At 43.3% G+C, this 22,467-nt stretch overlaps 1 protein-coding gene and 1 long non-coding RNA gene across 13 annotated transcripts in view; one reads left to right on the top strand and one right to left on the bottom strand.

Annotated features, from left to right (window-relative positions):
- The window catches only part of ALMS1 (ALMS1 centrosome and basal body associated protein), a 127,341-nt gene that overhangs the window by 27,730 nt on the left and 77,144 nt on the right, over positions 1-22,467 (bottom strand). For 5 of the 6 annotated variants that reach the window (XR_014791934.1, XM_084855299.1, XM_084855296.1 and 2 more), the window contains exons 10-13: positions 19,028-19,153; positions 15,986-16,147; positions 5,444-6,651; positions 1,445-1,562 (exon numbers count right to left, since the gene is read on the bottom strand). Coding sequence is in view for 5 of the 6 variants with exons in the window: in XM_084855299.1 (XP_084711425.1) it covers positions 1,445-1,562; positions 5,444-6,651; positions 15,986-16,147; positions 19,028-19,153 (1,614 nt within the window). In the remaining variant the exon portion in view is untranslated. The remainder of the gene's footprint in view (positions 1-1,444; positions 1,563-5,443; positions 6,652-15,985; positions 16,148-19,027; positions 19,154-22,467) is intronic. The other variant, XM_084855298.1, reaches the window with a different exon arrangement.
- Positions 1-22,467, top strand: part of LOC146343561 (uncharacterized) — a 50,426-nt gene that overhangs the window by 5,554 nt on the left and 22,405 nt on the right. The window lies entirely within an intron of this gene.

Genomic DNA, 22,467 nt, shown 5'->3' with positions numbered 1-22,467 from the left:
TCAACATTTTTATATTTATTCTTTTGTATTTTGAAATTCTTTTTTACTGTCACCGTTCAAAAATCTTTTAAAGATACAGAGCAGTTCATAAAGTTTGTAAGTAAATGTTATTAAAATGGGCACTGAAGCAAAATTTGGCTTCTTTTTTACTTTCCTTTTGGTTTCTGAGCCTTTCAAAACAGAATGCCATCAGGCCAACAAACATATAATAACTGGAATTACTAGAAATCTGTTTTGTATGGAAACTGAAATGTTCAAAAGTTGCTGGCTATAAACTTGTACAGCAAACAAAGAGATAGACTGTGAAATCTCCTTCCTTGGGGATTTTGAAAAAAACGATGCTCAAGCACCACTGCATAGTGCCAGGGGCTATGCATAATGAAGCACATGTGCATGTGGCAAAATCACCAGAAGCAATGGCCTAGATACAGTTTTATGCCTTCCATGTAGCAGTTTCCTCATAGGAACATCAGAAGCTGCCTTATCTAGCCCAGTGGCTTTCAGGGTTTCAGACAGGAGTTTTTCCAGCCCAGCCTGGACATGCCAGGAATTGAACCTGAGATCTCCTGCATGCAAAGCAGATGCTCTACCACTGAGCTCCATCCCCATCCCACATGTTAAGCAACTCCCATGTTCTGCACCAAGGTAACCCAACCTCGATGGCCATAAGGGATAGATACTTTAAACAAGACAAAACCAAGATTCAAACAGTACTAGATTCCATGTGAAGTGCCAAACTCCATGCTTTTATTATGCAATGTGGAATACTTAGATCCCTAACGTCCTGTCTTAGAGCAGAAGGCTGAAGTTAGTGCCCTCTTAGATGCCTTGCAACTCTAAAACTCTTTTTCTTCTCCTGTCAACAGTGCATTGCCCTGCAACTAATTGGCTATTGTGCCTGGCTCTAGCTTAAACAGGAGGTGAGGCTACTGTGCAACTGTTTATCTCACCTAAGGTTTTGTACAGGTCTTGCCCCAGAACAGACATCACAGAACAGACAGACGGGAAAATGCACCTCATCAAACAGGAAGCAAAACTCTTGGGAGACTCAGCCTTAAACCATCTGAGCAGAAGAAATGATACTTATCAGAAGCCGTGCCAAAGTTCTTGGCTGTCCTTGCAAGTGGGAATAATACCCCATGGAACAAATGAGTTCTCTGACCAAGGTTTATTAGGAGGCCAGAGTTAAGAAAACCCAGAGTAAGAACAAAGGAAGTGCCTGCTGATATCGAAGAAGCCAGTATAGACAAGAGAAGTGCCGTTCCCTTTGAGTTCAACTTGTTATCCTTTTATGAAAGGATCTGAGCTGTAAAGATGTACAGACAGAGAATGCTCTATGAACAAACCTGACTGACTAGAATCATACATTAGACTCTGAAGAAGAGCTTAACAAAAAGATAAAGAGCACCTACATGGAGGTGGATTCTGTACCTGAGCCACTCACCTGCCTGAACAGCCTTGTTTAACATCCGTGTGCTCCGTTTGTTACTGAGAGCAGAGCTTGGTCCTCGGGAACTGCTAATGGTAGAAAAGGAATCTGATGAAATGAAGGAGTCGGTCGCCTAAAGGAAAGAAGCAGGAAGGTGCATAATGGCCTCAGAGGACTGCAAGTTAATTTGTCACTCTTTGAGAATCCAGTCAGTCAGTCTCCCATCGCACCACTGATTTCTTACTCCACCTTGGCTCTGAAAAACCATCCAGTTAACCTTTTAGAACAGATGCCCACCAGCCATTCTACATATTACAAGATACATCAGATTCTGTTTGATTCAGTGGAGAGAGTAACCCATTACAAGTATTCTGAAACTTCATTACAACAACCCACAAGGAGGGAGGAAGAACACATGCTAGCTTCAGCACCCCCATTCTCTTGCCCCCCCCCCCCGCCCCCTGGTGTTCAGGGCAAACGTCTGAATTGGTGTACCTCTTCTATCTATGGAGGCTCTCTGTGTGATGCACAACTCTTGGCTAGCATGATTATTCACACTCTCCCTCCTTGCATATTACTGTAAGTAAGTTTTCAAATGCCTGAAGAGGGCTAGTACTGGACTTAAATCCAGGAGTTCAAATTAATATTTGAACTTGCAGTTATGACAAGTCTTGAACAAATCACTTACTCACTCTGTTAATTTTATATTATGTTGAAGTTTTTATTGGAATCCTTGTAAAAATTTAAAGACAGTAACGTGTACTTCCCTTGCATTGTTTAAATTTAAGGGGGGGAGGCCCCAAAGTACTAAAAACTGTTGATACACTAATAAATGCTGGCTTGGGAATGCTGGGAGTTGTAGGACTTTTCTTCTGTCTAAACATGCATAGGATTGCACCCGAAATCATATTTAAGTGTGATTTAATTTTTTTCATAAAAAATGTTAGGGGAAATACTTGTGGTGTATTGGGACAAAAAGTAAACATAGGGTACTTTTTTTTTTTTAGCTTTCTTATTTCCTAAATACAAGTAAGATAAACATGTTAAATTAGGTCTTTCTAGGGCAGGGGTGGGCAATTTGTGGCCCTTTAGATGTTTTGGCCTACAGCTCCCATTAGCTCTAACTAGCATAGCCAATGGTGAGCGATGATGGGAGCTGTGACCCTCCAGACGTTTTGGCCTACAAGATGTCCACCCCTGTTCTAGGGCATCAGAACATTTTCCAATGAAAATTGAAAAATTTCCTATGCAAACAAACTTAATTTGCATTGGAAATTTTGCCAATTCAAAATTTACTAAAAAACCCACATCACTGCTGGCAACTGGCAGAAGCAGCAGGGAACAGTGTATGTGTGGACAGGGGATAATGGCTATTTGGAAAGAAAAGGGAGGAATACAGCTCATGGTACATCAAATGGACAGCAAGGCCCTAAATCCTAATCAGCAACCTTGGAGCCCAGCGGGGCCCACCCCCTCATCGACAGGTTTCGTACAACACACTGGACTCCCCATGGGTAATTTAACCATGATGAGTTGCAATCTGGGCCGGGCACATACAGCCACCATTATGAATATGTAATCCCCAATGGGGTTGCAGCATGTTGTCCAAACCCTGTCCCCGTGGGTTATTCCTGGCCTAAACAACCCTTGCATAACCTTGGTTTCTAGTAGGGTTCTGCGAAGGTTCTTTAACCCTTGAATTATACATGGTGGACAGGTTTGGATGACATGCTGCAACCCCATCAGGGCTTGCATATTCATAATGGCACCTGTACACACCTCAGCTCATCATGGGTTAAATAACGCATAGTGAGCCCAGCATGTCATGCAAACTGGCCTATTTTGTAGCTATTCATTCACAAAATTATTACGAAGGGGTTTAGGAGAAAAGCAGGCAATAAAGTAGGAGTTTGACAGGTATTAAATTCCAAAAGTGTAGCAATGCTTACTGTTTTTGCTTCAACAGATTAGGGGCCCTGTGGGATGTTAAATCTATCATGGCATGAGCTTTTGTAGACAAACGTCTACTTTATGTACCTGGGGTAGGTTTCAGTACTAATAAATATGTTAGTATTTAAGGTGCCAGAAGGCTGTTGTATTTGACAGACACCAGTGGCTCCTTTTTATCTTGTAAAGTAATTTACTGGCAAGTAGACTCTGTGGAGTGAAACACATTTTTTTTTTAAGAGACTGCTCAGAGGGAGAGCATTTTTGTCCAGGAATAAAATGATCTTAGTTAAGCAAATCTTAATAGTCATGTAAATATGGATAACTGTTGTTTGAATACCATGGCAATAAATGACGTTTCTTTTTTCATAAAGTAGTAAGCAGCTATTACAACAAAATTTGTCACATTTAATTTTTTAATCAGAAAAACAGTTGATTTTTATTCCTATTGCAGTAATTAGCGTTCTATCAATAACTTTTAATCCTGAATCAAAAGTTGTGTGATTAAGAAGAGCTTTTGTTTTGTGATGAAGTAAATCTGAAGCACCCTCAATAGCCTCAGTAAATCAACAGAACACTCAAATTTCCATTTCCACATTTCAAGCACCTTCATTCAGTTTGAAGGCACACAGGCATACTGCTATATGTAGCTTAGGGAGGGGAATCAATTACTGTTCTCAAAGTTTCTACTACATATTAAAATGGGCAAGCAGCCCCGGCGCAAGCTCTCTCGCCACCTGAGGAGGGAGAGAACATTGTGCCTCTTTCCGCCACACCGCATCACACCCACCTTACCTTTGCTGCCGCCACCATGCAAAGAGCCATGAGGATGGAAGAAATGGCTGTGGGGCTCTTGCAAAACTTCCACAGCGGCTTCCGGCCATGCAACAATGCAGAGGGCGGGCGGCTGCTCTGGACAGTCCCATTGGCTACTCTCGTGCTGCACAAAATGTCATGGCTGGTTGGCAGTGGCAGGCTCTCCTGGGGTAGGGGGGTGGCACAATTCACAACTCCTCCCACTCCGCTGACTGAGGCGGGCACCTCACCCTGCTTCATGGGAGGGCTGGCCCTGATGGCAAGATACAAAACACCTCCATGGAGGCAAACAGACACCATCTCAACCCAGAAAAACTGTGAATGACAAGGTGGGCCAGCCTGTTACATGATTTGCCACCATAGGGAATCCTATGTACTGGGTGCCTGCAGTCACCATGCTTCTTTTTTAAAAAGGGAAAATATATGAAATCTGCCTTATACCAAGCCAGGGCATTGCTTCACTTAACTCAGTATTGCCTCTATTAACTGGCAGCAGAGTTTCAGACTGGACTGTCCCCCAACTCTACCTGAAAGTGCCAGGGCTCAAACCCGGTATCTTTTACAAGCAAAGGATGAGATATGGATGAACCTCTTATGATGTTTCACATTTGCACAAGAAAGGAGCAGAGAAAGTGACCTGAGTCACTGCAGGACTTATCCCAAATTCACATGCCAAATTAAGTTCCACTATGATCAGTGGAATTTACTTGCAGGCAATGGCTGCAACTCAACACAGACCTAAGCACAATGAAATCAATCTGAGTTCAGTTATACCACCAGTGTGCCTTGACTCCACTACAGCCTCATGTAAGTTTATTCCCATGTCACAAGGCTCCCCTTTATCCAAACTTCTGAGGAAATGTCCATTATTTGTAAGGCCGTCAAAGGGACCAACACACTGAGATTAGTGTTGTGAACCCCTGACTCCCATTTTGTTTTGTTTTTTATCAGGCCCCAAAACATAGGGGAAGGCCTGGTGTGCTATGGTCCATGGGGTCACAAAGAGTCGGACACGACTTAACGACTGAACAAAAACATAGGGGACATTAAGGAGACATCCCCTTTCTAGTCCCATTTAGATCCAAATGCATGAAAAGAACTGGAGGTGGGAAAAGTTGAGTCAGACCATTGAAGACTATGCACCCTTGCCCCAAAGCCTGGTTTCTGCTCTTTTCTTTTCCCTCCTTCATGCAAATCATCAATTAAATGTCAGAATTGTTACTTGCTGGGTTGTTCCTCAGATTAGCATACCTGAGTGTCCTTTCTTTTTTGCTCCATTTGAGTCTTCTTTTGGTAGTCTGCTCCCCTGGCTTTCCTGCTGCCCTTGGCCCACTTCTCAGAGCGAGTCTTCTGCATGCTGATGGTGCTGTACAGCTGGGACAGTTTTGGAGATACCTGCACTCTGTCATGCCCAAAAGCCCTGATCAGTCTGGCTGTGTCGATAGTGGAAACAGAACCACTTGCCTCTGTCCGAGTGGCACTTTCTGTCTCTAGCAGAGTTACCTCTGATTCAGAGGTAATGTCAGTTAACAAACTGCAATCTTGGATAAGCCTCACCTCTGAAGAGGTGTCACTCAGAGTCTCAGAGTTCTTGTGCTGTTCCAAATTTCTATCCATGTGGTCAATAGCTGTGGTATCTCCAATTTTATGACACTTGGATGTTGACTGTTGTGCATTGCTGGTGGTATCTGGGTTCTCTCCCACCTTTCGTATGGTGCTACGTGATGCCAGGTTACTTTTGTGTGTCATTTTTCCTTGGGTGTTGCTCTTCTTTGGCTCATTCCCCTCTGAGTCTTCTTGGACATCGCTCTGCTCATCTCTGGTAGGCACCAGAGAGTGCCTCACAGGGTTTTGCAGGAGTCTAGCTAATCGATCAAGTCGCTCTACTAGAGAAAGCTCATTTTTGCTGCTGCTACCAGGATTATGTTGCTGATGTTGTTTTTGACGCTCTAAGTATTTAGTCCAGAGTTCATCTAAACTGGTGAAAGAAGCACTTTGCATCACTGGGAAATCAGTCTCTGGCTTCTCTTTGAAGTGAATCCTTTGGCTGCTTGGAAGAAACAGCTCTTTAGTCACTTCATGACCAGTTCTCCTCACATCAGGTTGGGCTAGTTCCTTTCTTGGTGACTCTGTCTCCAAAGTCTTATTGAACTTTAATTCCTCAGCAAAACTGTAATCTAGTTCAGCAGTCAGTGGGGAAAACCTCTCCTCCCCTTTTGGCTGATACAGTGAGAAGGGGGACTGGCTTCTCTCTGATGTTCCCTTATACTGGAGGAAGTCTTTTGAAGAAGAAGGGGCTGGGTGCCCTTGTACTGCATGCTGCCTCAAGGCCTCGTTCTTAGGAAGGAAGTCAATTTCATGCTGCAGAGGCACTGGATGGTGCATGTAAAACTGAGCAGACCTGAAAACTGAATGAGTCGTTTTAACAGATTCCATGGGATTTCTGATTCTGGCACTTCCTAAGCAGATATGGGGGCAGAGAAAGGAGAGATAATGAGATACCTTAGTCATCATGTTCAGCCAGGAAGAAAGAGTTACTTACATTACATGACCATTTCAGTTCTAAATCCACAGTGCTCTTCGTTCATTAACTTGAGGCATACATAATACCTGCTTACTACTTGTATACCAAAAATCCAATAACCATGTCAACATTACATTACAAAACTACACTTATAAAACATTCTGTGATTTCAACAGCTGCTGATAACCAAAGGATGAAGTGTACACTTCTTTTTTTAAGGGAACGTGATGTATTCTCCAACTAGTGGTCTGGAGACTGAAACATCTTCGGTACAAAAGAACAAGTGTATAAAGTTGGGACATTTAACTAAAAGAAAGAGAGAGACTAAGTAAGGGGGTGCATGATCGAGGTTTAGAAAATTATGAACTCAGAGAAGATCAGTTTTATTGTGTGACCAGCTATCTGCTCCTCTGCTGAAGTAAATATTTTCTCATGTTGCTATTTCTAACAGAAATGAATAGTTATGTTGGGAAAGTATTCTGGAAACAAATCAGCATGAGCTTTCTCTTCCAGCTGCAAACAAGATTTGCAGTATGCACAATCTGCATACATTTATTCAGGCTGTAGAATTTTGATTATCTAGTTATAGGCTGGGGGATTTTCCTGTGGCAGAACGCACAGCTCTCCCTTACTACCACAGATACACATTTCTTACTATCCTTGCACTTCCAACGTTCTTCTGTACTTCCTTTTTAATAGTAACATTTCAAGTGGTATGTATGTCACTCCACTGCAAGAGCTGATCAAAGCCTCACAGACAACAATTCTCCCTCAGCTTCTATGCACATTACTAAACTGAGATTTTTATGTGGAAAAATATAGCTGGATATGAGCCTATAAACTTATGTGGAAGGCTCATATATTCTGTCCACGCTCTCTAAAATGCTTTGCTGTTCTGCTCCAATTCTTTTGCCATTTAGAGATTCTGTTTAGTTTCTTTCCCTCCTTCAGCAGTGAGAGCAAAAGCTTTGAATGGCTGATTCTACACTGCCAGAGGATACTGAGGAAGACATGGCAAAAAGATCTTAGAGGAGACCAGCTTCTGGTTTTGGTAGCAAAAATGAGAAATAGGTCCAGAAAAGAAACAAAAATCTGTTGGCAAGTCCCTCCAATCAAAAGTTTCGAAGGTCATTTGTATAAACCAACAAATATGAGAGACGTCCCAAAAGAAAGTGCTAGTGGAGATGCAAGCCAATCCCAGTTCTTCTGCACATTCCATTGGGCCAGAGGTTAAAGCATCAGTCCCATCCTCCCCCAATCAATGCAATCTAAATGGCTGTCAAAAAAAATAAGAGGTACCACAGTGATCCTTGGAGATGTAGTCGAATACCGGAAGAGCACTTTGATTTGCCACCTAGGAAATGTGGCATTTCCTATGCTTTCGAACTGTGGTGCTGGAGAAGACTCTTACGAGTCCCCTGGACTGCAAGGAGGTCAAATCAGTCCATCCTAAAGGAAATCAACCCTGAGTGCTCATTGGAAGGACAGATAATGAAGCTGAAGCTCCAATATTTTGGCCACCTAATGCGAAGAGAAAACTCCCTGGAAAAGACCCTGATGCTGGGAAAGACTGAAGGCAAAAGGAGAAGGGGACGGCAGAGGATGAGATGGCTAGATAGCATCACGGATGCAATGAATATGAACTTGAGCACGCTCCGGGAGAGAGCGCAGGACAGGAAGGCCTGGCGTGCTATGGTCCATGGGGTCACGAAGAGTCGGACACGACTGAACGATTGAACAAAAATGTACTTTCTGTCAGGGACAAGATCGCTGCTGTCCGCACTGCCCTACAGAGATCCATCTCACACTCTTGATGACAGCAAGGAACAGCTGAGTAACTGGGAAAAAAGACTGCAGCCTTGCCACTTTTTTCTGCTGTGTATCTGATACGTGGAAGGGAAGCAGCAAGTCGCATAAGAACACACAGCAGGCTCCATGTGGCTTGCTCACTAATTTTTTGCTACTTGTGGTGTCTCAGCTATCAGATGCGCAGTGGAGAAAAGAGGCATGTTCTCACCTCAGAACTAGAGATAAAAAACAAGGACATGTTTCTTGGAGACTACGCATATTAACTGGATATTGATCAGCTGTCTAATTCTATGTGACCCGCAGTGTTCCTGCCCCAGCCATGACAGATTTCAACAGCCAGGATGGGCAAGGATCAAGGGAACCTGTAGAATGCCTCAAATGTCCAAGCCATTTTTCCATGTCCTCAGGCCATTGGAGCTGAAAAGTATCCATCACATGACTAGACTGTACTCAAGCTCCAACTATACTGGATTCTGTCAAAACTAAGGCATCTAAGTAGGGATGGTAAGAAATTAGTTCAGCTCACGTTTCAATGAGAATTTACCAAATTCATACTTTCTGAATCTAAACACAAACCAGAACGCTCGTTATAGACCAGGACTACCCCCCTTTTCCACCCCTCAAGTCAAGCTTGGTGCTATACAAGATAACCAGGTTGACACATTTGGGGAAGTTAACACCTCCCCCTTCATGCTATCCGGTTTCATTAATGCGAGCCAAGTCACCATACTCTTCCACAATTCGGTCAGAGATGATAGAGAAATTAAAAATAAAACTGCCAATAAAATCCCTTTATATAAATCTATGGTGCAACTGGATATGGAAGATTGTGTACGGTTCTGATCACTGCACCTCAAAAAGGATATTGTAGAGGTGGAAAAGGTAGGGGAAAGGGCAACCACTGACTTCTGCATTGGCTTCCAACCTCTTTCTGGGTCCAATTCAAAGTGCTGGTATTAACCTTTAAAGCCCTAAAGGGCTGTAATGGCCCCAGGCCTGTAACCAAGTCACCTGTAGTTTTAGAGGGGCCTAGAGATCCATAATGATGTGCTTTGGTTCAATAAGTGCAATTTCCTTGCTAGTGGGCCTCTGAGCTTATGAGATGAGTCAAAGGTCAATATTGCCACCTCAGCACATTCCAGGCTAATGAGCTACCGTTTATCTTATCAGGGCCTAGGAAACACCTGAGAAGTGAGGCTCTGTTTTGGCTATGTTTACAGGTGTCTGTGCTGGGAAAGTTCTGATTGTTTCCCCTTGGACGTGGGGCTGTTAGCCTATGCTGGGAAAGCTGCAGATGAACGCTAATTAATGCATGCTGCTGTCATGCTGCCTCACTGCTAACATGTATGGTATAAAACCCATTGCACCCCTTGGTTCTGGGTTCAGAGAAGCTGTCTGATCCAACCACTGGGTATGCCTGTGCGCTGTAAGTACTCAATAAAGTCTCCTTGTAAGCAAACCTGGATTTGGCTTATCACTATCTCGGCACCTCCAAACCTTAGTGGCCCACAGCTGGGGCATACAAGGGCTTGGGCCAGGTTACCTAAAGAACTGTCTCTTCCAATGTACATCTGCTTGCACCCCTGCCAAATGAGGTAAGGCAGGTGGCTACTAAGGTGACACACTGGATGTAGCATGCCCTCCCCAGATTGGTTTGCCTGCCACCCACATTGCTTTTCGGCACCAGGTGAAGACCTTTTTATTCTAGCAGGCTTTTAAGCCCTTCAGGTTTTTAAAAAATATGTTATCATATTTTTAGATCCTGACATTGCTGCTGGTTTTTACTTTGGCTGTTGTTGTTCAGTCGTTCAGTCGCGTCTGACTCTTCGTGACCCTATGGACCATAGAACGCCAGGCCTTCCTGTCCTCTGCTCTCTCCCAGAGCGTGCTCAAGTCCATATTCATTGCATCAGTGATGCTATCTAGCCATCTCAACCTCTGCAATCCCCTTCTCCTTTTGCCTTCAGTCTTTCCCAGCATCAGGGTCTTTTCCAGAGAGTTTTCTCTTCGCATTAGGTGGCCAAAATATTTGAGCTTCAGCTTCAGTATCTGTCCTTCCAATGAGCACTCAGGGTTGATTTCCTTTAGGAGGGACTGATTTGATCTCCTTGCAGTCCAGGGGACTCGTAAGAGTCTTCTCCAGCACCACAGTTTGAAAGCATCAATTCTTTGCCGCTCAGCCTTCCTTATAGTCCAGCTCTCACAGCCATACGTTACTACTGGGAAAACCATACCTTTGATTAGACGGACCTTTGTCGGCAAGGTGATGTCTCTGCTTCTTACTATGCTGTCTAGCTTTGCCATAGCTTTCCTCCCAAGAAGCAAGCGTCTTTTAATTTCATGGCTACAGTCACCGTCTGCCGTGATCTTGGAGCCCAAGAAAATAAAATCTGTCACTGCTTCCATTTCTTCCCCTTCCATATGCCAGGAAGTGATGGGGCCAGATGCCATGATCTTAGTTTTTTTAATGTTGAGTTTCAAACCAGCTTTTGCACTCTCCTCTTTCACCCTCAACAAGAGGCTCTTGAGATCCTCTTCGCTTTCTGCCATTAGGGTGGTATCGTCTGCATATCAGAGGTTGTTGATAATTCTCCCGGCAATCTTAATTCCGACCTGTGATTCATCCAACCCGGCATTTCTCATGATGTACTCTGCATATAAGTTAAATAAGCAGGGCGACAATATGCAGCCTTGTCGTACTCCTTTCCCAATTTTGAACCAATCGGTTGTTCCATGTCTGGTTCTTACTGTTGCTTCTTGACCCTCGTACAGGTTTCTCAGGAGACAGGTAAGGTGGTCTGGTACCCCCATCACTTTAAGAATTTGCCACAGTTTGTTGTGATCCACACAATCAAAGGCTTTAGTGTACTCAATGAACTTTGGCTTTTACACTGATTTTATTCTGTTTTAAACTTCTAAATCTTTTTATTTTATGTTTATTATTAATTTTAATAATATTGTTGTATTTTATAGTTCTATCTTTTGTGAACCACCCACAGAGCTTTGGCTATTAGGTAGTATAGAAATGTAGCAACCAAGCAGACAGACAACCAAAAAGATTAACAGGCTGAAGCAAGTCCCTATGAATAAATATTATGTTTGGGGGGGTTTAGTTTAAAAGAAAGGGCTAAGGGAGGATATGACAGAAGTGTACAAAGTATACATGGTGAGGAAGAAGTTTTTCTCCCTTTCTCATAATCCTAGAACGTGGGATCATCCAATTAATATTGCAAAATTCATTACTGCAAACCACGGAATTTGCTATGAGTAGAGATGGCCACCAGCTTGGGTGGCTTTAGAAGATTAGACAAATTCATGGAGGTGATGGCCATCATGATGGCTATGTTTGTTGTTGTTTATTCAGTCAGTCACTTCCGACTCTTCGTGACTTCATGGACCAGCCCACGCCAGAGCTTCCTGCCGGCCGTCGCCATCCCCAGCTCCCCCAAGGTCGAGTCCGTCACCTCCAAAATATCATCCATCCACCTTGCCCTTGGTCGGCCCCTCTTCCTTTTGCCTTCCACTTTCCCTAGCATCAGCATCTTCTCCAGGGTATCCTGTCTTTTCATTATGTGGCCAAAGTACTTCAGTTTTGCCTTTAATATCCTTCCCTCAAGTGAACAGTCTGGCTTTATTTCCTGGAGTATGGACTGGTTTGATCTTCTGGCAGTCCAAGGCACTCTCAGAATTTTCCTCCAGCACCACAGTTCAAAAGCATCTAACTTCCTTTGCTCAGCCTTCCTTATGGTCCAGCTCTCACAGCCATAGGTTACTACGGGGAATACCATTGCTTTAACTATGCAGACCTTTGTCGTCAGTGTGATGTCTCTGCTCTTCACTATTTTATCAAAATTTGTCATTGCTCTCCTCCCAAGAAGTGTCTTCTGATTTCCTGGCTGCAGTCAGTGTCTGTGGTAATCTTTGCGCCTAGAAAGACAAAGTCTGTCACTGCCTCCATGTTTTCTCCCTCTATTTGCCAGTTATCAATCAAGCTGGTTGCCATAATCTTGGTTTTTTTGAGGTTGAACTGCAACCCAGCTTTTGCACTTTCTTCTTTCACCTTCATCATGAGGTTCCTCAGCTCCTCCTCGCTTTCAGCCATCAAAGTGGTATCATCTGCATATCTGAGATTGTTAATGTTTCTTCCAGCAATTTTAACTCCAGCCTTGGCTTCATCAAACCCAGCACGTCGCATGATGTGTTCTGCGTACAGGCTGAATAAGTAGGGTGCGAGTATACAACCCTGCCGTACTCCTTTCCCAACCTTAAACCAGTCCGTTGATCCATGGTCTGTTCTTACCGTTGCTACTTGGTCGTTATACAGATTCCTCAGGAGGCAGACAAGATGACTTGGTATTCCCATCCCACCAAGAACTTGCCACAATTTGTGATGATCCACACAGTCAAAGGCTTTAGAATAGTCAATAAAACAGAAATAGATGTTTTTCTGAAACTCCCTGGCTTTCTCCATTATCCAGTGGATATTGGCAATTTGCTCTCTAGTTCCTCTGCCTTTTCGAAACCCAGCTTGTACATCTGGCAGTTCTCGTTCCGTGAATTGCTGGAGTCTACCTTGCAAGATCTTGAGCATTACCTTACTGGCATGTGAAATAAGTGCCACTGTTCGATAGTTTGAACATTCTCTGGTGCTTCCCTTTTTTGGTATGGGGATATAGGTTGATTTTTTCCAATCTGTTGGCCATTCTTGTGTTTTCCAAATTTGCTGGCATATGGCATGCATCACCTTGACAGCATCATCTTGCAAGATTTTAAACAGTTCAGCGGGGATACCGTCATCTCCTGCTGCCTTGTTATTAGCAATGCTTCTTAAGGCCCATTCAACCTCACTCTTCAGGATGTCTGGCTCTAGCTCACTGACCACACCGTCAAATCTATCCCCGATATTATTATCCTTCCTATACAGATCTTCCATATATTCTTGCCACCTTTTCTTGATCTCTTCTGCTTCTGTTAGGTCCTTGCCATCTTTGTTTTTGATTATACCCATTTTTGCCTGGAATTTACCTCCAATGTTTCTAATTTTCTGGAAGAGGTCTCTTGTCCTTCCTATTCTATGATCTTCTTCCGCTTCCACGCGTTGCTTGTTTAAAAATAATTCCTTATCTCTTCTGGCTAACCTCTGGAATTTTGCATTTAATTGGGCATATCTCCCCCGATCACTGTTGCCTTTTGCTTTCCTTCTTTCTTGGGCTGCTTCCAGTGTCTCAGCAGACAGCCATCTTGCTTTCTTGGTTTTCTTTTTCTTTGGGACGTTTTTTGTTGCTGCCTCCTGAACAATGTTGCAAACTTCTGTCCATAGTTCTTCCGGGACCCTATCTACTAAATCTAGTCCCTTAAATCTATTCTTCACCTCCACTGCATATTCATTAGGAATATTAGTGAGCTCATATCTAACTGATCTGTGGGTCTTCCCTATTCTCTTTAGTCTGATTCTAAATTGTGCAATAAAAAGTTCGTGATCTGAACTACAATCAGCTCCAGGTCTTGTTTTTACTGACTGCGTAGATGTCCGCCACCTTTGGCTACAAAGGATGTAGTCAATCTGATTTCGGTGTCGACCGTCTGGTGAAGTCCATGTATAAAGTCATCTCTTAGGTTGTTGGAAGAGAGTGTTTGTTATGCACAGTGAATTGTCTTGGCAAAATTCTATCAGCCTACGTCCTGCTTCATTTTGTTCTCCCAGACCATGCTTGCCTGTAATTACTATTGCTGTGGCTATGTAGTACCTCCAATATCAGAGGCAGTATGCCTCTAAATACTAATTGCTGGGGAATATGAGCAGGAGGGTGCTATTGCATTCTTGTCCTGGTTTTGGGCTTCCCAGAGGCAGCTGGTTGGACACTGTGTGAACAGAATGATGGATGTGATAAGCCTTTGGTCTGATCCACCATGGTGGTTCTTATATACTTATAATATATCCCCCACCACTTCCTATTAGCTGCCCTGGCATTCATTAATAGCTCCTGCATACTTGAAGGGACTTCAGATAAGCCTTCGAATTAAGAAAGGTTAGGGGGGAAAGCAGAAGGGGGTACAGCCTCCATCACTTATTAACTGCCATAATTATGTTACTGTGCTCTGACCTGCATATTCAGAATGCTGCATAATACAATTATTTTTCTCTCTAGTACAATGAATATCTGCTTGCAGCAGAGAAAGCAGACACTCAGTAATTCTTCCTTCAGAAAGTTAATACATGCACTCACTCAAGGGACATATTCCACCTTCTGTGCTGTAAAGTCAGATCAATTTTGAGAAGATCCCAAAGCTAATTTCATATTTTTCAAGATCAGTCAGTCACAAAAACCACTGGCAAGCAAGGGGATATCTGAATTTTCTCCTGATTTTGCTAGAGCAGGAGTTAACAACTAGAAGACCCAGAAACAAATCTGCCCTCCTATTACAGATCCACATGCAGGAGTGTGTAGAAAGCAGTGTTTGTGGCTATGGAACTGACCAGCATCTCCATTCTAGCATTTGGGGGGGGGGGGCACATGGAGGGAGAAAGCCCTGGCTCTCTACCTATCATCCACTCCACAATGTGATTCTCCAGAACAACTAGTTGCTGATGAGAGCATTAACGGAAAGACATACTTGCCCGTCATTTTATTGCTCTTTTATCCCAGGTTTAACTACTTTCCATATTACATACAAGAAATAATAGATCCCAAACAAAATCTATCATGGTAGATAGATGGATGGGCACAGACCAAAATCAAGTGGGGTTCAGAAACATGTATGATTGTTCCCACTGTAACGCAAAAAACAAACAACAACAAAACCATTATGTAGTGAGCATGTTTTTGAGAAAACAACTAACAAGTGCTCCACTACTCTTATTTCAACCTCAATAACTCTGGGGTTGGAAAACTCTTTGTCTTCAGACACTGGCCGGGTTCGCACGATCAGCAGGGAAACTACGCAGTATGGGTTGTTTCCCCTGTCCCTGCACTTGCCCGCCATTTACTTAATTGCCCATGCCATGTCATGGGTTGACATGTCATCTGAATCCAGCATGCGACGGAGGTGGGTTAGAAGCCACCCCTGCCGTGCACCAGGTTCGGATGACACGGCAACCCACAACACCGCACGGGTAATTTAGGAAATGCAAGGCACATGAGCAGCAGATGCAGGAGCTGGAGAAACTACCCATACTACGTAGTTTTCCCTGCTGATCATGTGAAACTGTACATTACCTTCATCTAGTAGTGTCTGGCTGATCAACACAAACTAGCATCCTTTTCTTCTCTTTATAAAGCCATATTATTTTCAAACCCCTTCCCTCCTCCTCTAAACCCAACCCTGGATATTTCTGGACCTCAATGCACAAGAGGCTTCCAAACCAAGATATTTTGTTGGTATAAAGGGGGAGGGGGGAGCTGCTGCTCTAATGACATGCTCAGCCATCAGAGATATAGAAGAATAGTTACTTTTAACACCTTTCTGTGTTGCCACTTTTTCTTCTGTCCAAGCATCCTTAGGTGTAGCCCTTTTACTATAGATGCCCTCTCTGTGTTTGATAGCGATAGGATCTGGAGGATTCTCATCCCTTGACCCAAGTGCCTGTGCTGGAAATTTTGGAGGGATGGCATCATTTGATCCTATTGAGAAAAAAAGCATCAGAAAGAATTATGGAAGAGACACAACTGGGAGGATAAGTGTATGGTAGTGAAAATTGATCAGACCCAGAAACAAAACTCAGACACTGAAGGAAGTTATTGAAAAGGATCCACAACAGGAGGAAGCTTTAGGATGACAATTGGGGCTTGCTGGTCTATGTCCTGGTCATCTCTTACCTAGACTACTGCGATCTTCTCTCTGGTCTTTCACACTTTCACACTCTGCCCCCACCCCATGTCTGTCCTGTTGAATAGGTAATTGGAGGTAATCTGCTGGGTGCCACACACCAGCAGAGGCCAAAGCATTAGCAGGCAGGGCCATCCGATTTACTTTCTCTTTCTGCCCCCCCACCCCCGACACACACATACACACGCTTACTTCTCTCTCTTTCTTTTGTTCCCCCTGGAACTGATCATTTCCACAGGGCTTTGGAAATTAGGCTAACGTTTATTTGTTTATTTATTTATTCATTCATTTCATTTCTATACCGCCCAATAGCCGAAGCTCTCTGGGCGGTTCACAAAAATTAAAACCAAACAACACACAATAAAACAATTTAAAATATATAGAACATTAAAACCACAATATAACAATACAACCACAATATAACAATACAAGCACAATAAAACCTAGCAGCAGTACAGGAATTTAAAATACAGATTTAAAACAGCAAAGATAAAAATTTAGAAAGCTAAAAAGCCTGGGAAAATAAAAAGGTCTTCACCTGGCGCCGAAAGGAGTACAATGTAGGCGCCAGGCGAACCTCACTAGGGAGCTCATTCCAGAGCCGGGGTGCCACAACAGAAAAAGCCCTCCTCCTAGTAGCCACCTGCCTCACTTCCTTTGGCAGGGGCTCACGGAGAAGGGCTGCTGCTGATGATCTTAACGTTCTTCACTTGTGAGTTAAACAAAACACAACCCCAGCCATTTTCTGGTCTCTGAGGAGGGCTTGTGGGGGCTGAAGAATGCTGGTTTAAGTAGAAAGGAACAGCAAAAGCTGGAGGTAAGTCCTAATGGTTGTTTACTATGCAACAAGGTGCTCAACAAAAGCTCAAGACAACCATAAATCATTTCAACAAAAGCTCAACATAACAGACAGACAGTGTAGTAAAATCCTTAGAATATTAGACTAGGAACAGAGAGACCTGACGTCAAATCCCCACTCTGCCATGAAGCTCACTGAGTGACCATGAGCCAGTCGCATTCTCTCAGCTTAACCTGCTTCGCAGGGTTATTGTGAAGATACAATGCCAGGGAAAACCACGTCCACAGCCTTTAGTTACTTGGAGGAAAGGCAGGCTATAAACGTAATAAATACATAAAATGGAAGCCATTTACAATCAGCTCCCGCAACACCATGTTTCTGTGTCACAACAGTTCAAAAGCCTAAAATGAAGCAGATTTATATTCATTATCTTCTGGGTATGTTCAGCAGAATTTTTCAACCAAAAAGGTATTTCCCACTAATTAGCTACATATCCCAACTGTAACAGATGATTTAGTTCTTTTTTAAGTTGATATATATATTCTCTAGCATTATCAGCAACCTCATTACTAAAGTGAGTTTATAGAGTTCTAACTACCACCCATACCGTCTGTTACCCTTTTAACCAGACAGAATAGGCAAAAAGCAAAAAATCATGTGGGATCCAGGTTTGAATATATCATCCTTTACTCGTGTGGAAGTCCAAACTATTGTCTGCTTTCATGCCAGCCTTGTGAGTGAACTTGAGCAAAGGTAAGAAATGAAGAACTAGATGAGCCAATTATCTAATTCAGTATAAGCAATATACCGTATATCAGGGAACATAAGAAGAACCAAAGGTCCATTTAGTCCAGCAATCTGTTCACACAGTGGCCAACCAGCTGCCCACAAGTAGGACATGAGTGCAAGAGCACCCTCCTGGTTATGTTCCCCAGCAACTGGTATTGAAAGACAAACTGCCTGTGATACTGGAGGCAATATACAGCCATCATACAGCTATCATGACTGGTAGCCATGCTAGCTGGTGGCAGAGCACAGGCTGAATTCCAAGCATCTCCACTTAAAGGCTCTCATGTATCACAGCTGGGAAAGACCCAAGGCCCTGGAAAGCTGCTGCTGCCAGTCAGAGCAGACAATATTGGGCCAATGGTCTGACTCACTATAAGGAAGCTTTAAACGTCTACAGACAGCCAAGGCTGTGCCAGTGGAGAGTCTAAGCTCAACTCTTGAAGGAAATTTATTTTTTATTCAGTGCTCTGCTCTGGATGTGGGCTCAGCTCTGGATGTGGTAAAGTAGTAATAAAAGCAAACATACCTCTGTGAATGTGCAGAGTACAGGTTTGCTGAGCTCTTGCAGAAATACAGGCAAGTCAAATAATTGCCTTAATCTGTAATTTATGCCTTTATCTGCCTCCCAAAATATGTCACTAACATGTGTTCTAAAGGTTAAAAGCATGAGATTAAAATAAGAGGAAAGAAAGGCTGCTGAAGGGAGAGAATGAACTGGAATGAAGCAGAAGTTCTAACCAAAGCCAGGGAAATAAATGAAATCTAGGTCCCACCAATACCGCCAAGAAAAGAATCTTTCAAGCTACTAAATTCTTAGCCCCATCTTTCTAATATAAAAGGTAATTTCACACCCAAAGCCAAAGCCTAAACATAGCAAACATCAGAGGTTAGTTTTTGCTGGTGTAAATCTAGATTATCTCAGCTCCATTCTATTCAACAAATATAAGCATAGTGCAACAAACTGCTGATGCTCTCTTGTTTTATGCAATCTCAGCTTCTCAGCTTTGGCAAGTGCTGTGTACATACAACCCAGCGTACTGAGCAATTTAGATACAATTTTGATAAAGGTCAGATTAATCTAAAATACCTGAGTGGGAGCTCTCCATGGTGGTCTCTGACCTGACACGTGAAAGTCTAAGCGTTTCTTTTGGACAAGGGACGTAGAACACCTCTGAACTCCCAGGTGGTTTATATGGCAGCAACAACGGTGTACCTGTAGGCAATGGAAAGCAAAGGGGGCAAGACAAAGCAGTGATTTTAGCACCAAATGTGATACAAGTGTAAGGACATATGAATGCACCATTGTAATGTAGATCACATAGACAGCATCTCATTACAAGACCCCTATTGCTTCCTCACAGGAACCAAAGAAACAATCCTTCAAGTAAGATACCACACTGATTCATTTACACTCTGCTAGATGTGATCCCCTGCTACAGGAGCCTGGTGCCCTCAGCCCCATATCTTCTCTTTCAGGATGTCAGGAGCTTGGACAAAGGAAAGGAGAATGAACTTTTAGAACAGAGGAGCAATTGCAGTGAAGAAACACTGTATCAACAGAGACTGCAGAAAGCTGGGACAGCAATTAGAATGGCAGTTCTGACAACCTGCATGCAGTGCAGATGGCCTTTAGATGAAACATCCATTAAGATGTCTCAGACATTGAGACATCTTCACACTGCTCAAACAAGGATTTGTCAGTCCTTGAATACCCATATCAGTTGCCAGATGGGAACCTATGCAAGCCACACATCTTGACTAATGAGGAGCCACCAGGATGATGAGTGCCAATTCTGCTCAGAACCTGGCTAAGATTCTGGACAGGAGTGAAAAGGGTGGGATGACATACTGAAGCTTCTTTGGCCAGGACCAGGTGAGGGCATTGATGCCTCCTGATCCTGGAGAAAGATTGTTGATGTTTCATTGGAGTATGTCAAAAAGATTCCCCATGCCAGAGGCCTGACTCAATTAACCATCTGAGCCTAAGTTGAAAGTGGAAGAAAGGAGGCACTCTGAAAGGCCCCTCATCACCAGAATAAGTATGGTACTCAGACTCCTGCTGCACTGCAGTGAGACATACTATTTCCCACTCTGTGTCAATGGTGTAGGTGTAGATGGTGTAGGCAGTGAGTGGGTTGAAGATGGCATAGTCCCAACTTCTGACAAATCCCTGCACTTCCTTGGAAGCGGAAGGCCCTGATCAAGGTATCGTACAAATAAGGATAGGCTTGTATGCCTCTTGGCTTGAAGTACATAACAACCATCACTACGGCCTTGATGGAAGATCTGGACAACATGGCAGAGCACACTGTTAATACTGCAGCATCCTATAAGTAAATTGCTGAAAACTGCAGTGAGGCAGTCAGAAAGAAATGTTCAAATAGGGTTCTTTGAGATCAAGGGATTAAAGGAACTTACCTAGAGCCACAGCCAGGAGAACAGAGATCAGAACCTCCATCTAGAAGCGACAGACTCTAAGAAATCTGTTAACTAGACATCTAGGATTGCTCTGTCTCCTCTGCACTGTTTGAGAACCAGAACATGGCAAGGGTAGAGACTTTTACTTTATGACAGATGGGAACAGGATCTAGAGCTCCAATATGAAGCACTGTGGGAATGGTTTCAAGCATGCCTATCTGCTGCTCCAGAGCTACGTGGAGAGGGAGGACCAGGAAGTTGGCTTGACTTACTTCAGGAATTCTAGGTAGTATATAAAATGGACAGTCTCCCAGATCCAGAGGTTCATGTCCCAGGCTGGGAAAAGTGGTGAAATTGGCCTCATCTGGTGAGAGGGGATGGCCAATATGGGCCTTTTGGAATACCCTCCACTGGAAGGAAAATAGAACTAGAAATTCTTGAAAAATATAGAAGCATAGGCCAAAGGATGAGCAAAAGGGCTTGATGGGCCTTCAGGTAGCCTGAATCTGCTGATGACCCTGGCAAAAGGAAGAACAGCTGACAAAGCTGCCGAATGAGATGCCCTCAGACTTAGAAGCCTGACAGCACACTTTTCTGGTAGATGGGAGGATCTTCCTTTTTATCTTGTTGTTTGACTCCATGAAGTCAAATTATTTTTTTTACCATTATTACACTCTGAATATTGAACCCTGAGGACAACAGTCCCACAGCTGCTTCTTAAATTTGTTTCCAGCAGACTCCCATCATACAGCTCAACTACAAAAGTTACAGCACACTGGAAAAGTCTGGTTGTCTGAATCAACCGTCACTTATCCCTCAAGGATAGGATGGGCCTTGCTACTGTGAAATACAACTTTTTCAAGCTCATGGGCACATTTGGCAATTTGAGAAACTGTCCTGGGCACCAGTACAAAATAGACATGCTGCAGATGAAAACATTGGCTTACAGCCACCTGCCTACTTCAACTTCCTAAGATAAATGCATAAACTATGGAATTCACTTCTGCAAGGTGTAAAGATGGCAACCAATTTGGATGGCTTAAAAAGGGATTGGACAAATTCATGGCGGATAAGGTTATGTTGCTGGGGAACATGAGCAGGAGGATGCTGTTGCACTTGCTTCTGGGTTTCTTGTGGGCAACTGGTTGGCCACTGTGTGAACATAATGCTGGAACAGATGGACCCTTGGTCTGATTCAGCATGGCTTTTATGTTCTAAGAATGTCTCTGAGCCTCATTTGTGGCCCAGTGGCACTCATGGGAAAATAAGACAGGAGCAACTAGAGGCACTCACTTTGCTTTGAACCAACCCCAGCTGCCAGTAAGGAATGTCATTATTTTTTTAAGAACAAAAGTAGGAGGGATAGGGCACCTCGATGGGGGCCAAGAAACATGTCTGAGGACACACTGGTGGCAACTGGTTCCATCCTGCCTACACCCATTAAAGAAGCTAAACAAGGTTGTGACATGCCAAATGTGTCTGAAGGATTAATAAGAGATGGGGGGCGGGGGAGACGTCACTGGGGAATATAGGAGCCACTAAAAACTAGGAACAAAATTTTATACATATTAGTTACAATGCACAGAGCAGCTTAGCAGTTCTAAATACAGAGAAAATTGAGACCTGCTAATATAAATATCACTGCTTCTTCAGTGAAGATTCATATTAGCAGTTCTCAACTTCCTCTACATCAAACTCTGGAAGTTATTTCATTTTTACAAAGCATCTCACAATACTCTGTGCACAAAATACATTTGTAGCTGTATCTCTTTGTTCCTGCTGACTTTAGTGTCTATAACCCTAAGCCAGCAGCAACAAAGAGGTACAGCTACAAAATTGACTCAGTGCATAAGCAAGCAACTTGGGGCTAAGATTTCTTGTGCACAGTAATGTCTGAACACTCAAAAGACAATCTGAGGAGATAAGTAGTGGAAATATTATGTTGCTTAATGCCCCAGCACTTCATAGAGTGGTGAATATCAACTTTGGAAGGATGTGCCACTATTTTCACTTCCACAACTGCAAAAGTCAATGTGACTCTTGGACCTGAGACCTGGGTCCACAGCACTGCTCAACTAAACCACACTCTTGTTCCCCTTGTGAACAAAT

This window comes from Heloderma suspectum, chromosome 5 (genome assembly GCF_057233095.1).
Source record: "Heloderma suspectum isolate Gila_16-S chromosome 5, 16-S_ref, whole genome shotgun sequence".
Lineage (NCBI taxonomy): Eukaryota > Metazoa > Chordata > Lepidosauria > Squamata > Helodermatidae > Heloderma > Heloderma suspectum.
Note: the sequence above shows the minus strand (reverse complement) of the source record. Positions and strands in the feature narration are given on the sequence as shown.